Source organism: Falco peregrinus, chromosome 5 (genome assembly GCF_023634155.1).
Source record: "Falco peregrinus isolate bFalPer1 chromosome 5, bFalPer1.pri, whole genome shotgun sequence".
Classification (NCBI taxonomy): domain Eukaryota; kingdom Metazoa; phylum Chordata; class Aves; order Falconiformes; family Falconidae; genus Falco; species Falco peregrinus.
Genome location: NC_073725.1, coordinates 91,998,759 through 92,014,852, shown reverse-complemented (window position 1 = coordinate 92,014,852; position 16,094 = coordinate 91,998,759). Strand labels below are relative to the sequence as shown.

At 42.3% G+C, this 16,094-nt stretch overlaps 1 protein-coding gene across 3 annotated transcripts in view; it reads left to right on the top strand.

The window, feature by feature from the left end:
• Positions 1 to 16,094, top strand: part of GRM7 (glutamate metabotropic receptor 7) — a 304,194-nt gene that overhangs the window by 208,753 nt on the left and 79,347 nt on the right. For all 3 annotated transcript variants that reach the window (XM_027790619.2, XM_055804697.1, XM_027790620.2), the window contains exon 7: positions 1,760 to 1,899. In XM_027790619.2, the coding sequence (XP_027646420.2) occupies positions 1,760 to 1,899 (140 nt within the window). The remainder of the gene's footprint in view (positions 1 to 1,759; positions 1,900 to 16,094) is intronic.

The following is a 16,094-nucleotide window of genomic DNA, read 5'->3' as shown; positions in this document are numbered from 1 at the left end:
ACCCTCAGCCTACAGAAGACTTTGGGGCAGCAGAGTTTGTCTTGGTACTGGTGACTTTGGCCTGGCCACAGCGGCGGTGTGCGCTCTTGCTCTGCCTCCTGATGTGCAGACATGGACCCTTCTTCATGCCCAGGCTGCTGTTCCTTCAGGATACGGGGAATCCACAAATGTCTGTGTTGCATTTTGGGAGCCTCACGTCAGCTCCTACCCTTTGAATTGTACGTTTTTGTCAGCTCTGACAAAACCAAGCTTAACTAATAATATACACCCTTTTAAGAGTCGTGATTAGCTAAATCCCATTTACCGTTTGTGCTGATGTTCTGAAGGAGCCTAGGAATTACAGCCATTTCTTCTTATTCACTTTAAGTGTTTTCACTGTAAATGTATTCTGCTTACATTAATCTGTAATGACAATTAAATATCTGCCTGGTGCTTGTAAGGAACCAGTGAGGGGAGATCTTAGTGGAAGATTTTCTGTACCAGCCTTTGAACTGAATTTGTATCTGATCTCGGAGGATTGTAGGATAGACAAGAAACAATTTACCAGGGCTAGAATGGAAACTATGCTAATTCTCTCCTTCAAATCTTTTTTCACTCACTGGAATTCAATGAAGAATGGGAATCGTGAAGAAAATCATAATCTTAAAGTTCAATGCTACAATAGGAGAGATTTTTCATTGCTTTAGGGAAAAAAAAGTTACGCAAGAGGAGGAAGCTTTGAATATAGATATGCTGGAGTATTGTCATAATCTTCAATCTTGACACAATATCACTCTACCCTACTGAAACCTGTTTTAATATGTCTTGAAATAAATGTCACCCTTGAAGTTTTCACCTAGAGATCGAGGAAATGCAATGCTGCTGTGAATCCTCGTGGAAGAAAGGGTTCCCATCTAGTGCCATGGGAATTAGAATGCAGAAGTTCTGGTGAGGACCTACCTGAGGACCAGGAATGGCCTGTCCCATCGCTCGGCTGTCAGTGCCCCTCGAGGCTGCCAGCTGGCTTTGCCCAGCACAGGCGCAAAGGAGGGGTTGTTGAGGGTATCCTGGCCTTGCTGCTTGGCCTGCACTCCCTTACCCGTGGTAGCCACCTTAGTACATGACAAATAAAGTTAATTCAGGAGTCTGATCCTGAACTGAGATACTTTTCAGCCTGTGTCAGTATCATAGAGCCTAAATAAGCGAGTACACAAGGAAGAGTCTTCTTATAGCTTAGTCTGTTCTTTTCCACCCCAACTGCATGCTGATTCTGGGAATAAGAACATATTGTGGAGGAGGAAGCTATTTCTGGATGCTAGTCAAGATTCACTAGACCTGGACTGACTTCTGACAGCAATATCTCTCAGAAGCAGATGGAACATTTTCTGGGGGGGAAAAAAATCATTTAGAGGCTCCATTCACAGGAGTGATTTTCACTAAAGAACTCCCCGAGGAAAGAGAGAGGGGAGGGAGACTGAAGGGGAGGAAGAAAAGCCTTCTGATATTTCTTGCTTTGTGCAAAGCTAGAGTGAAGTAAGGCTGATCTAGTTTTGCTTTGTTTTATTTTTAGTCAGTAGGTTTGAGCAGTGATAATCTCTGTAAGAGGGCTGGGATGATGCCACTGTGTCCTGAAGTATCCCTTTTAGATGGCTGGGGTGATAGATGACCTTTACCCGAAACACATTGCCAGTCTGAAAGCTCTCAACCATGACTAAATAAAATAGATATTGTAAAGATTTGGCATTGGTTGGTTGGATTTTGTCTTCTTTCCTTCCCTCAGGCAGTGCAGGCACTCCAGTGATGTTCAACAAAAACGGTGATGCCCCGGGGCGCTACGACATCTTCCAGTACCACACCACAAACACCAGCACCCCGGGCTACCGCCTCGTTGGCCAGTGGACAGATGATCTCCAGCTCAACGTGAGTCTATCTTGTTCTTTGCTTTCTCCTTTTTGTCCGGTATACTCACTAAATGGTTTTTTTCATCCTCCAAAAATTAATAGGGATCTTTACTATTTCTTTGCAGCTACACCATGTTTGGGTTTTGGTTTTGGTTTTATTTTTGTGTGTTACCTTCTTGTACTGTCCTGCAGCCTTTTCTCTGTACCCTGAGTACCGAAGCTCCTCAGACTGATGGAGGCGTCAGGTGATCATGCAAATTTTATTACTTTTGTGTGTCTGAAGTCCCTAGTTGCCAGCCTGGAAAATAAAGCAATAATGCATTGTAGTTTGGAATCAATGGGCTTTCATTTGCAGATGCTTTGTGTTTTTTTCTGGTTATACTCTTCAGTTTTTCTAGTTTTAGGAAAGCTGAAACTTAATGGGTTTTGAGTGACTCACTCTTCCGGTGTTAGTTTGCAGCATGTAGCAAAGATATCCACATGAATGAGATGGCCATCTTGTAATGATGCCTGAAGAAAAACAAGCACGTAAGAGCAGGTGATCAAAGATACTTTGATGTTTCCCACATGGAAAAAAACATGAGTGGTGGCTGAGGAAGCTGGAGACTCTTGTGTATCCACTCAAGGATGCTCTGTGATAGGTCCCTAGAGATGTGGGTTCAGGCTTCCTGCTTGACTTTGTGCGAGTTGCTTGAGCCTCAGATTCAGTGGTGCCAGTTTAACCTTGCAGTAGTTCATCGCCGGGTAGATTGCGGTTAAAGCCCAAAGGCAGTGCTTTCACTGCGGTTTGACTGCTCTTCAGCGACAGAGCCTGAATAAAATAAAGGTATTCCTGAAGCGAAATGCCAGTTGCTACAGAAGGGTTTCCTTTGTCAGTCAAAGTTCCCACCCAAGGTCACCGCAGCTCCCCCTCCTAACATCGTCCACCCGTGGTGTGCTGTGGCTCCTTCCCGGCCTCTGCTGCTGGATCCCCTTGAAGACAAGGTGCGGGGTGACGGGGAAGGCTGTGTGAGCATGGTCCAGCTCTGGGCTGCCATGCCAGCTATGCAGCTCTCCAGCTGGGATGCAAGTCATGGGCTTCCTAGGGAGACCAAAACACCATCATTTGGAGTGTAACTGAATGCAGGACACATTCTATTTGTAAGGTTTTCATGTCTTTTGTTAAATGAAGTATTTAATGTGGATTACCAAGGGTCCAGCCTTTGAGACTGACCGCAGTATTTTGCCCTTCTTGAATTTTGGCTCGTTTTGATTTGCTGTGTGTTCTTTCAGTGGTTTTTTTTTTTTTACTTTTGATGTTCTATTTAAGGAAAACTATATTAACTTGCAATTTATGGTTCTTTTAGCAAAAATATTAATATTTTATTAAGTAAATCCTTCTTTATGTAGACGACACATCCTGATTCATTAAAATTTAAAGCTAAATTAGTGGAGCTTGATTTGTATTCCTGTTGTTGTGTTAAATGTTTCCATAAAAAGCACACTTTCCTCACCCTCATGTCCTCACAGCTACAGGCTTGTATCAGTAGTTCAGACTCTCACTAACTTCCCTTCTATTTGCTTACGGGTCCTAGTTTCTCACACAGGATTGGCATCGCTGTGATAGTCCTTGTTTGTATTTTCTTACAATAATAAAAAAAATTGTGGAGTTTAGAGAAGTCAGGGATTCCCTAAAATAACTAACCAAAATAATAGCTGCTATTAAACATCTGAGGGAAAACTACCAAAGGCTACAATTTGTCTTCGGTAGTTATTGTGGAGATAATAATTCAGGAAATGTTTCCCCAGTTCTTGTTTCTTTAATACTAATACAGGAAGGGCAACAAAAGGATGAGTGCTAATTTGGGTTTAGAAAGCGCTGAAGTGACGCTTTGTTTTCCAAGAGACTTGTCATCTTGGGCAGTCTTGTTCAGTTCTGTGAGTCTGAATTTCCTCAGCTGCAAAAGAGAAAAGTTGTTGTGCTCTATTGTGCAGGTCTTAATGGTAAGGACACTCCAGATTCAAGGGCAGCAGGTAAATAAGTGCTAAAGACCATCATAGGTGTTTCTTCTTCATCATTGTCCTCCTTCAGAGAAGGAGCAGAAATATTTTGCCATTTGCTTTCCTTAGAAGTAGTGCTACTGCTCAGTCTGTTGTCGATCTAATCCACAATGGTATATGTCCCCTTCCTACTCATAGTGTTTTGGAGTGAGAGGCAGCAGTAATGGAGAGAATAGGGCTGATTAATCTTGATAGGAGATGTTTTTCATGTAAAATTACAGAATAACTTTTTTACACTTTCTATTGCAAAAGTCAGTAGATAGACTGAAGAGGTCTTTAACAACATATTTGTTAGTCTTCAAATATGCTATATCAATTTGTTTACTTTTTGTTATCATAAGTTTATAAACCTGGTTTTACAAAATGTCTGAGTTCTCTCAATCCTGACTGCTTCACATCTTTGTGCCACCTTTGCTTTTTCACGTCTGGCAGAAGTGTTCAGTAAAGGCAGGCGTCTGCTCCCTGCACACGCAGGAGCCAGCTCTGCCCCCCTGTAGCAGGTTTGTACATGAAGTGTCTCCTCTGAGTGCAGTTGACTCACCTGGATTTACATTTCTGTATCTGAGATCAGAATTTGGTTGATAACCAATTAAATATCTTATGGCATTTTGCTGCAGCAAACTTGGGATATAGTACAGTATTTACGTAAGGACAATATAATCACCAATTTTTTTTTTTGCTTGCCTGATGTCAAGCACAGTTTGCCTGGTACCCAATGCATGATTTAGTAACAATTGGCTGTATTTCACAGAAATCTACGCAAGGATAAAATGAGCAGATGTCTAATTTTAAATGGCTTGGCCAGTATTCCATGAAAAACTGTTGCAGTGCTTCGTTCTCCCTGCAGTGAAGTTGTGATTACAAGATGCCCACCCACCTCCCAAAAGAGGTCATGGAAGACCACCTCCTGCCTCTGTCTCCTTTATGAAGTTTATGTCAAGCTCTGTCAGCCCCTTTTCAGCCCCCTGCATGCAGATTTAGTATGCAATATTCATAGTTTGCATCCATTTGCAATTTGAAATGCTTTGCCCTGAATTTTAGGATCGGAAATTCGGCCAGCTGCATCCCTATTGAAATCCTGTACCGTGACCCCCAGAGCCTTTTTAATAGCAAAGATGCAGCTAATGCAATTAGACAATAAAACTCTTGACCACAGTAGTATTACCATCTGAAACCAGGCTTGTATTTTACTATGCTAGTGTTGAAAATGCACTTGTGTATTCCAAGGCAGTTGCATCAATATGAGGAGAAATGATTTGACTTTATTAAGCTTTAATGCGTTTCAAAAGCCAATAGTGCTAGTGGTGAAAAGGAGGAAATCTCCGTGGGTAAAAGGAGGTGTGTCATGTACCAGCTGGTCTGCGCTTTTGAAATGTGCAACTTTTTGTTTGTTTGTTTGTTTTTTACTTTAGGAATAATTAAATCTCTAATGCTTGTGGTGTTCAAGCAGTAAGTAGTGAGGATGACTCTGTGGCTTAAGCATGAAGGCAGAGTGGCCAGGAGACACAGGTTCTGCTTTTGTGCCTTATTTTTCACTTTGAATTTGAGAAAGGTAATTAACTCTGCATGTTCTGTCTGGCCCCATGTACACCACAAATCCAGTAACAATAGATGTCCTCTTGACACGTGCACCTTTATTTGTTAGTGTCTGAGAAACCCTTGGAGGTTGCACCGTAGGAGGCCCTGTAGGAATGAGCTGGCTGCCCAGCTCCTGGCTGGCTTCTCTGAATGCAGCTTCTAATGCTTTGAGGTGCCTGGCAAAAACAGAAATGCATCTCTCCTGGAGGAGCTGATGTGCCCGAAGGAAAAAGAAATGGATCACTCCTAGAGGAACTGCAGGTTCTCATGGGAAATTTGGTGATATTGCTTCCCTTTCTCTATATAGAGTTAACTCAGCAGGTCCCAGGTTTATGTTTCCGCATCCAAACCTCTACAAATATCCCCAAACTGTCAAAATAAAAAAAAATAATAATAAAAAAAATAAAACAATCCCTGTGAAACTGTTGAATCTTATTTTTCCAAGGATTTGTCTTCTGTATATCCTGTCACAGCAGTGCTCTCCATCATGTTCCCTGTGACTCCTTGCCATAGTTGTCTCCAAATTTCCCTGCAGTGCCTGAATGCCCCCCCACACCCCCGTATCGTGGCTGTCTGTGAATGGCATGGATGCGGGCTGGCTGGCCCAACAAAGGGGTGAAAGAGATGGTCAGTGCTGGGGGGATCTTTCCTCTAGCTAGCCACTGAGTTTTACTGATCCTGCAGACACATCCTTCAGAAATCTCTGCTTGTAGTGAACACGCTTCAAATTGGCCAGCACTTTCAAAAGTTATTAGGAAGAAAGTTGGTACAGACAGATGAAGGGGCAGACAGAGCGTGCATGTGTTCAGATTCTTTCGTATTTTCTTCTGAAATGTTAGCAAAATTTAGAAATTCCCAATAGCTGTGCAGAACAAATAGTAAAGCTAGTCTTGCTGTTAATTTTGAAATGTGATTTACACAAAGTGTTGCCCAGTAAGCCAGCTGCTACTGGATTGGAACCGGCAGGCACACACGTTTGATCTCTTGTATCGCTGAAGTGAGTGGCAGACTTGCATTTGACCGAACAGACAGTTTTGGCCTTTTCTTCCACCTCTGCCCTGTTTTCCTATTTCACGCTGACAATCTTTTAGGGGTCATTAGAAGGTTAAGCTCGTTCAAGTGTCAGTTTGCGCAGCTCAGTCCTGGCTGGGATGTGCGGGCGCTGCCGGGGCTGAGCCGTGAGCAGGCTGGGGACCTGCTGCTCTCAGTGGCCTGGCCACTAAGGGGCTCTTGCGGTACTGAGGTCCTGCATGATGGACCAGAGGTCTTGGCTCAGTACTGGGAAGGAAGCTCTCGCCTTCGTGGTGTGGTGGTGCACCCAGCTGAGATCTGGTGTTCATCCCATACCGTCCCTCCACAGCTTGCAGCACGGTGGTGGTTGTGATGCCCTGTTTCACCTTCACCCTCATCTTGGTGAGTAGTGAAATGGTTAGAGACATATTTATTTGCCATTAGAGAGAGATATCTTCTTAGAGCAAGCTAATACATTTTTTAAATTATTTTTGTTTTTTAGTTTGTCTAATTAACGCTGTACTTCTAGCCTATTAGTGTCTGCATAAGGTGCATCATGTTGTTTTAATTGCATCAGCATCTCCAGCTTGTCAAGTGTGCTCTTCCAGCTCGCTGTTATGGCTCATAAAGGTGCCACTGGGCACTCGGGCTCTGCTCAGATGCTGCAGCACATTTTCAGGATGGCTGAGGAAGGTGTATCCTTGACTATGGATGGAAAACATGATGTCCTATCCATTATCACACTGTAGAGATTTCAAGCAGCTCTTGCATGAAACGTGTCTCACTTCCAAAGCATCAGACAGGGTTAACTGTAAGCTCCAGATAAAATTAAAACATTTCTCTTGTTAATTTGTTTGCAAACAAACAAATGCATATTAAAGATGCCTAAACAAACCAAGTGACGAGATAAACAAAGAAGCCTGTATTGTTTTATAGATGTGCCCTTGGATTGTAAATTGTTTGGTCACATGAAGCAGCGTACAGCTTGAAACATGATTGCTGGTTAAATGGAGCCTTTTGCATGCAGTGTCAGGAAGACTGGCTGCTTAGCTGTTCCTTACGCTTTTATTAATTTCCTCCAGCAATAAGTGATATATTGCCGCAATCTTTCTAAACAAGTGCTCAGAAGATTAATAGTATTGATAATTATCAATGTGGTTCCATAAACACGTACGTTACATAGATCTAACTCCCCTTATAAATACTGGCTCATGTTATATGGTGCGAAGCAAATCGCTGTGTAGTTATTAATAACTCCCTCCTCCTTGGGGAAATAGCTGTATGATGTTGCTTTCTTCACTGTAGGTTCAAGCCAGTATTTTAGAGGAGCATGAAAAATGGTGGGGGGGGATGGGTGGCAGGGAGGAAGTCTCTCTTTAAAGAAAGCGACATCCCCATACCTCAGAGTCACTGCTCTTGCAGCGCCCGGGGCGTCCCTATCGCTAGTGGTCAGCCCTCGCCCCCAGGGGCTGGGGAGCCACCGCTGGCCCTGACGGCACCCAGGGACGGTTCCCAGCAAGGCAGGGAGAAGGGAACTGTGCAGCTCCCATGCTGCGGTGGTTCTTCTCCCACAAACAGGAATATGTTAGTAACTCTGTAATCGCCTGTGCAATTTATGCAGATCCTGATCCACTTCAACACCTACTGAATCTGTTTGGGCTCAGACTCATCTGTTTACATGCCATAAACATCTCTGTTACAGAATTTGGAAATACATGTTATGAACAGCAAGCTAATGAAAAGAGTAATTAGATGTCTAACCTTCTGGCAAGGGACCTATATCTACCTGACTTTTTTTGGTAAAATATTCAGAATGGCAATTAGATCCAAGCAACTATTCAGTGGAGTTTGATGCTCAGGAATATTCTGCTAACAGATGGTATTTTTCTAAAATAATGTGTTCAAATCTATTTCTGTTTGTTGGTTTTTGATTCTGTGGTTGGGTTTTGTTTTTTTTTTTTTCTTTAGAGTAGAACATGTTCAGAGCAGATGTATTTTTTTATTATCCCTGCCCCCCCCCGCCCCCCCCCCCCCCCTTCCCCGAATATTTTGCAGCAAAAGGTAAATCTTTCTGGAGCCATATGCAAATCTCAGTTTATGGAAAGCCTGGGATTTCCCCAGTTTCTGGTGGAAAGAGAGCAAAAGGGCACCTGTATGGCCAGTCCGAAGGTTTTGCTTCAAATAGCAGGGATGAGAGAACTTCACCACAGTGACCATAGGGTTGTTGTGAGGATTTTAAGATGCTTTTAAAAGAATGTATTTTGAAGTATTTATCTGAAATTTAAAAACAGAAATTTGCCATCTCCCAACTCAGAAAATCTCAGCTCGAACAATTTTGCCTTAGGTTGTGTTACTGAAAGCACAATTACTGACAGATCAGTTCTAGCTCCTGTATCTGTAGAATGTATAATCACAAAACCCCTATTTGCAAATATATATATAAAATGTGTGTTTACGTGCCTTTATATGTGGATGAATGGATGGATGTATATACATGCACAGACCTCTGCAATATATAATCCTTAAGATTTCTGTTTGTTTGCAACATCTGAGTAAGCTCAAAGTCATGGTTCAAAGATTATGTCAAGATAAATAAAAGCGGGTATCAGTTTGCTTTCTCATTTCAGTTATTGTCACATAAATTGGCCTTTCTAGTGTCATTTCTTATTCCTGTTACAGAATGTAATGAGTAGCTGGTACAAAGATAATACATCTCTATTACAACTTGGAGCCTGAAATCTTGTGAGCTGGTGGGTTGACAGGAGGTATGCATTGTTCAGGTTTTAGACAGTCTCATTAAACAAATTCAGCAAATGAGTTCAGGATGTGATTTAAAATTAAGATTTTAAGTATTAAGCATGATTAGTATCTTTTGTTTCCATGTGTCAGTGAGAAACCTTGAGGTTTCAGCTGATGCAGCCACTTGTTGAAAATCACCAGCATTTACATTTTTAATGAAATTGGCTAAACCCTTAGATTTAATTAGTAGTACGTCACAGCATATTGACATACATGGAGATGTGGTTGTGTCCAGAAGTAACTGGGTTTCTGATAGCTGAAAAAATATGATTTATTTTAGCTGCTATTGCCTCATCAACATTTTTGGAAAGCAATATAATCTGGGCTGTCCTTTTCAATGGAAATACTGGTCAGCTGGTGCTGCTCCTGGTGAACTGCTGCCGACCCTGGTCCTCAACGGGGGCCACATCCAAATGCAGTGCTATTCCTTATCTTCTCATGGCAGTCTTTGGAAATGTTATTCTGCCCCAAAATAACTAGTTTTATGGTACATAAAAAAGTTCTGTGCTGCTGCTTTAGGCATTTACAACCCACTGAGATGAATTAAACTTACCTAAATGACCCTCTCCCCTGTGGCACTGTTACTGGCACCCCACATCTTCTGCTCCCCTGACCCTGGTCCCATCCCTCCACCCGCTTTGCAGTGTTGCATCAGTCACCGGGCGACATGCAGCGACAGTTGTGCCCGAGGGGCCACGGGTGCCCAGCTTTACGGGAATTATTTCACAGCATAAAAGCTGTTGAATGCACAGTCCTTCCAGAAAGGTCTGCAGCCTGTTTGCAAAGCTATTTGCCATAGCTGAGCTCAGTCTTCATTACACCGTCAGCCAAATTGTGTGCAGCCCAGTCAGAAATTTAAAGGTGAATAATTACATCAACATGTTACTAAAATACGTCCCAACTACATGTTTTAGCTAACAAGTTACCATGCCCAACATGTCAATAGTATAATGTATACTATAATAATAGATGTTGTTTACTTTGTTCTGTCATTAGATTCTGTAATCTTTCATTGCTCATGTCAACCATGACCGGTATGAACACCTTTAATTATCTTGCAGAATTAACTTTCAGCCAACTGGAAGGGAATTTTTCAAACCACTGGCCCGCTGAATGACCATATGCTAATTCCTTAGTCCTCCATCAGGTCTCCAAACTGTGCGCTAACAGGCAGCAGGACTGAAATCACGTAGGTCCTGCTCACAAGCTGTGATTACAGCCTGACTTGGTAAGTGCTCTTGGAATAAAACCGATGAGGTTTGTAGTACCACAGATGGTTTTGACGCATTAGGTTTAGAAACGGCTGCTGTAAATAATTTTTATTCAGATAAGGGCACAACCTCAAAATACATGATAGTAACCATGTGAATCAAGCAGCACTTCTTCTGTACCACAGAAGAGAGCTAAACAACTCATTGCAAATCATCAATAAATGCAGATAATCCTGCCTGTATTTGGGCTTTCCTTGAAAAGAGCCTTAGGTAGTGCATGTTGTCATCCAGAGAGTCTCAGAGCATGTCTCCAAGTGTCCTTCAATACTCTCATGCCAAACATTTAGCATGTAATGCCAAATTAAACCCGAAAATCTTGGGAGCAGCACGATGTTGACTGCATTAACATCCACATTTATGCACGAGAAAGCTGAGGGGTATGTAACATTGGCAAATAGTTGGAATGTGTGCTGCGACAGCTGGTACCTGGGTGGGAGTCCTGTGCAATCATTCTGCAGCAAGGTCTTCTATGACGTGAATCAGAAATCCTGCCAGGGTGGCATTTTTTGGTATGGGGAAAGTAATGCAGAGAATGGAAGCATTAGGAGGCTTTGATAAGGTTGGGTGTGAATAGAACCATCCCTGACAACAAGTACCCGCAGCTCTTGGTCACCACCATCTGCAGAATTAGAAAACAATCCGCAAAGAGCCAGACCGTTGCGGACCCCTTTCCTGTCTGTTCTTTGCCATGCTTGAAAATCATGGAGACTGTGGGGTTTTTTTAAAAAAGAAAAATAATTCAGTGAGTTGAGCTTTCTGTATAGATTTTTGCTATATAAAAATAGGAAGGCAATAGTTAAATCTTACACCTCTCACTGAAAACTAGCTCAGATTTGGAATTAAAGATGTGAAATGTCATTTCCTATTTGTTATTGACCCATTTTGCCTTGGCGGAAATGTGTACCGCGTGAGCTGCACTACCGTAGGCAAAGCAAAGTGAATTAAGCTTTATCAGCTTTTGGCAACTCTGAGCATCGGTGTAATTTTCCTCGAGGTCTGAGAATGTCACAAGGTAAAACATTTGTAAGGATATAAATGCTAAGAGAAACCAGGCTGAGCAAATATCTGAGACGTATTACATATCTTTTCAAAGATAGAAATCTTTTCAAAGATATCTTTTCAAAACCAGAAACATAAGGAGCTCATGAAAGGTATAATGGAAAAAAATTACGTAGCAGAAAAGTTAGTGAGTTCAGAATTTGCTTCATCTTGTGGTGTTCTCTTAAATGTTCGTGAGCCTGCAGGCAGACTTACTCTCTGAGAATGAGTAACATAAGAAATAGAAGGTCAAAACATAAATCGCTATGTTTTTAAAATAGGTGATGTTATTGCTCTTCACACATCTTCTTAAATCCTCTTTTGCAAGGCCAATGTGTTTTTGTCAGCAAATATATTCAAGAGCAAATACTTTGCTGGGATATTTTATGGATAATTAACAGGTTTGGTTGCTTTTCACAGGAGTAATAATGTCAGTTTTTGTGTTACTGAGGGTGTAATAGTTCTTTTTTTAATACCTCAAAATGGAAAGATGCTTTTCAATGACAGATATGCTTTGTTGTGTTTGGAGAAGTTCACCCAACTATGCAGAGAAAAAGACTAGGTGTGTGCAGCAAAGCTGTTCTGCTCCCCACGCAGCTACTTTTCCACTGCTCTGAGAGTAGAAAGCAGGGTACAACTTGTCCAACAGCACATGAGCACTTGGCATTTTGCAGATACCTGTCAGTAGAAAACTCAGGTTTCTAGTTAGATCCTCTGTGGTCTTTAGCTGCGGTTTTGCCAAACGTTTCCATCCTTCTCCCCCTTTGTTTCCATCCAGCGGGACCCCCCGTAACTCCTGCTGTAAAGCTGCAGCTTTGGTCAGCTCTGTGTGTTGCAGCTGCTTTCATCCCCCTCAGGCGAAGGAAGGCTGCTTTCTGTTGTGGGTAATCTCCAGTGGCATTGAGATATTGTACCAGCTTTTATGTTTGCATCTCATCCTTGCCCTGGCAAAGAGATTTTGATGGAAAAGACTTTCTTGGTTAAAGTCTACAAAGGCACATGGGAACATGTGATTAGCATGGTAGGCAATGGCAAACCAAGGCTGTGCATAGGAAAAGGGAGAATTTAGGAAGTATCAGCAGGATAGCAATTGCATTTCTGCTTCTAGATCGAATGCATTAACTTTTGTCTTTTCCTTTGCAAAGGAAGTATAATCTTTTGTCCTGGAGGTAGTGGGCAGCAGCATGGGGGTTTGTGTCTAGTGAGCCCAGCAGGGCAGCCACCAAGACACTTCTCACGTTTCTTTCTTTGACATCTCCTTATCCACTTCAGATTTTCTCTTGCAGTTTCTCTGGTGTGGTAGAAGGTGTTTGTTTAATATCCCCGTATCTGTGAGTCATGAGTGCCTGGCGTTCCCTTTCCAGAGGTCAGGATGCAGCATGTTTTCATGTTTGTATGCAGGGGATGAATGAAGCATGCAGTGGTTTCTGTTGAGATGCTTATGTTTAGAGGATTGAGGTGTGCTTTCCATATGCAAAACCTAAAAGTCCGAGTAGCGAGCAGGACTATAGGCTTTTCCACTTCAGCTGCCTGAGATTCTAGTTCAGCGTATCCTCAGCAGGTGTGGGCCAGCATCCTCCAGTCACGCCAGTCATCCTTTGATTGTCAACAGCAGCCAAAGCCTTGCTCATTTGTCTCTTTTCATTTATCCAATTTGCATGTAATTTTTTTAATGTATTGTATTAACAGACATGGGAACTATTGGCCTAAAGCTGTTTTTGTAGGTCCAAAGCATAACCCAGCTGTGTTTTGCAAAATTAATTTTTGCTACCGTACAGATGAAAGTGCCAAGGATAGTAGAGTAGAAATTGTGATGATTGTGTAATATTGAGCCTGTTTGCTTTAGAGGGGAGAAAGAAATCCCTTAAAGGGTATTGAGAAACCTCTGCACACATCAGGGCCATGTGAACAGCCCTTACAGTTTCTAGCATTTAAGCAAAGCACAGAGGTTCCTGACAGAGAACATGTATTGAGTGGGTCAAAAATAATCACTTTTTAAATGTCCCTGAATACTGATTTCTGTAGAAAATTGACGTGGTTTGCAGCAGAACTATAATGCTGGATATATAGCATCCATTTTAATGTGTCTCAAGCTAATCGTTCATATGATAGGCAATAATGGCCACAAATAAACAGCTGCAAAGGGTCTTTAGCTAGCTCTTAAAACTTGAGGGGAAGCCTTTATTTGCTTTGTCTTCCTTTTTTATTTGTTTCTTCTCCCACTAATCTGAAAATGTACATTTTATATGAAAATGATGCGTTAAATGATTCCCGTGAAACAATCTTGTTTACTTGTTAATTGCACCTTTTAATGGCGTGGAGGATATGTATTTGACCATTAAAAGTAGCATCCGAGCATCTGGCTCCCAGTGGTAACTGTGAATCGATGTTTTATTCCATTCTTGCAACACCTGTCCTTTAGACTGGCTGGTGAAGGGTAGTGCAAACTTAAACCTTTCGTTGCAAAAGCAAATCTTGGGTCCCTTTTCCTCTCAAAAATACAGCTGGAAAAGGCAGTGCAGGCTTTTCTCCTTGATACTCTTGCAAGAGGTTTCAGTTCACTCAGGATGTAGGGAGTTTACATATGGTCCCCCAGTCATGGGGCAGGAGGTGAATGCCATCTCATAGAATCACAGAACGTTTTGGGTCAGAAGGGATCTTAACAACCACCCAGTGCCACCCCCTGCCGTGGGCAGGGACACCTTCCACTGGACCAGGCTGCTCAGGGAAGCAAGGCGAGGGAAGGAGTGGGGAGGAAGGTTCACTGCACTGGAAGGAAGGTGCACAACTGGGAGTATGTCAGACAGCTAAATATTTAGGGAGCTCAGCTGGAGGGAATAAGATACCAGTTCTGGTCCTTTTACTTTTCAAAGAGATGGAAGCGGGTGGGGGGGGGAGGTGGGGGCAAAGTGTTAGGTTGTTATTGCTTTAGTATGCAAAAATGGGATGAGACACAAAATTCCTTAGCTTTCTAAGGTTAATTAAAAAAAAAAAAAAAAAAACAAAAACAAAAAAACCCAAACAAAAAACCTCAGGGTTTGGGTGGGTTGCTTTTTCTTCTTTGCAAAATTTTAGTGGGATTTCAACCAGACCAATACCATCATTGTTTTAGGCAGGGTGTGATTGGAGGGCCAGTATTAATTTAAATACAAAATCCATGGAATGATCTTCAGTTTCAGCCTATGCTGCTGGGTTTTTCCATTTTGTCTGTCTGCCTGCTGTGATGTGCTGGTTCTGTACAGACCAAACCAGTGTCCCACGCAGCTTTCAGAGCAGAAGCAGCTGCCAGCGTCGGTCCTTGGTCACTTTCCTGTGCAGCAGCTGCCCGTCGCAGCCACATCGTCACGCAGCCACATCGTCACGCAGCCACATCGTCACGCAGCCACATCGTCACGCAGCCACATCGTCACGCAGCCACATCGTCACGCAGCCACATCGTCACGCAGCCATGTCACTTTCCTCTTCCTCTCCCTGCTCAGTTTCAGCAAGATGTGACTGTAGCACCAATGAAAGACTGGCCCCAAGTGCAGTATAATTAAAGTCCCATCAGCCAACTCTAATTTTCTGTGTACCGTCTACAGTTCTTTTAGGGACCAACTGATTGAGTATAACCTGAGCAAGGTAATCTAATAGTATTAACAACGCTGCAGCAATCCAATTAGGGCCTAAATGAGTTAGGTACTAAGTTTCACTCAGAATTTTGTATTTCTTTCATCTTGCTTCCCCAGCCTGTGTGTCATTTGCCATGCATGCTAGACATGATGAGAAAATTACTGTACCATTGATGCAGATTCTTTAAAAAGGGAAAACTGGGAGCAAATAATTTGACTAGAAAATACTGGTCTTTGAATCAGCTTGGGAATTAGTAGGATAAATAAACTAAAGAATTTTGAGTTGGCAGGCACCTCAGGATAAATGCTGTCCAAATTACACACATACCATTTGGTACATCTCTAGTTATTACCCTTTCCGTTTTCAAAGTAGTATATCAGATTTGGCAGAAGTGTTCCTTTTTCACAGTCAGAAATAACAGCAAAAAAAAAGAAGTTATTAGCTCGTAAGCAGAGATAAACAAACATAAAGGGCTAATCCTTTTCTCAAAACTTGGTTAAGGTCAACTCATGGCTATGCCATGAAAAATAACTCAACTCAGAAAAGGAGTTTTCAGGAGAAAAATCAGAATTCCTGGATTTGCTTCGGGATATGCCATTGTCATCCAGCCTTGTTGTTCAGGACTTAAACGCGCCCATTGTTGAGCATTATGCGGATGTTTGAAAAAAGCATTTGAACATTTGATTTTGCCTGCTTAAATAGTAAGCAATTGCTTTGCCCTAATGTTGAGCTCTCTTTCATGTTCTTTGGTACTTCGGATTGTGGGTTTCTTGCCATCCTGCACCACGAAACCCTTCAGTCCCGATGCTGTGGGGTGGGCACTGCGCAAGTACTGAGCTACGGGTACGTGGGACATTCTGGCAGA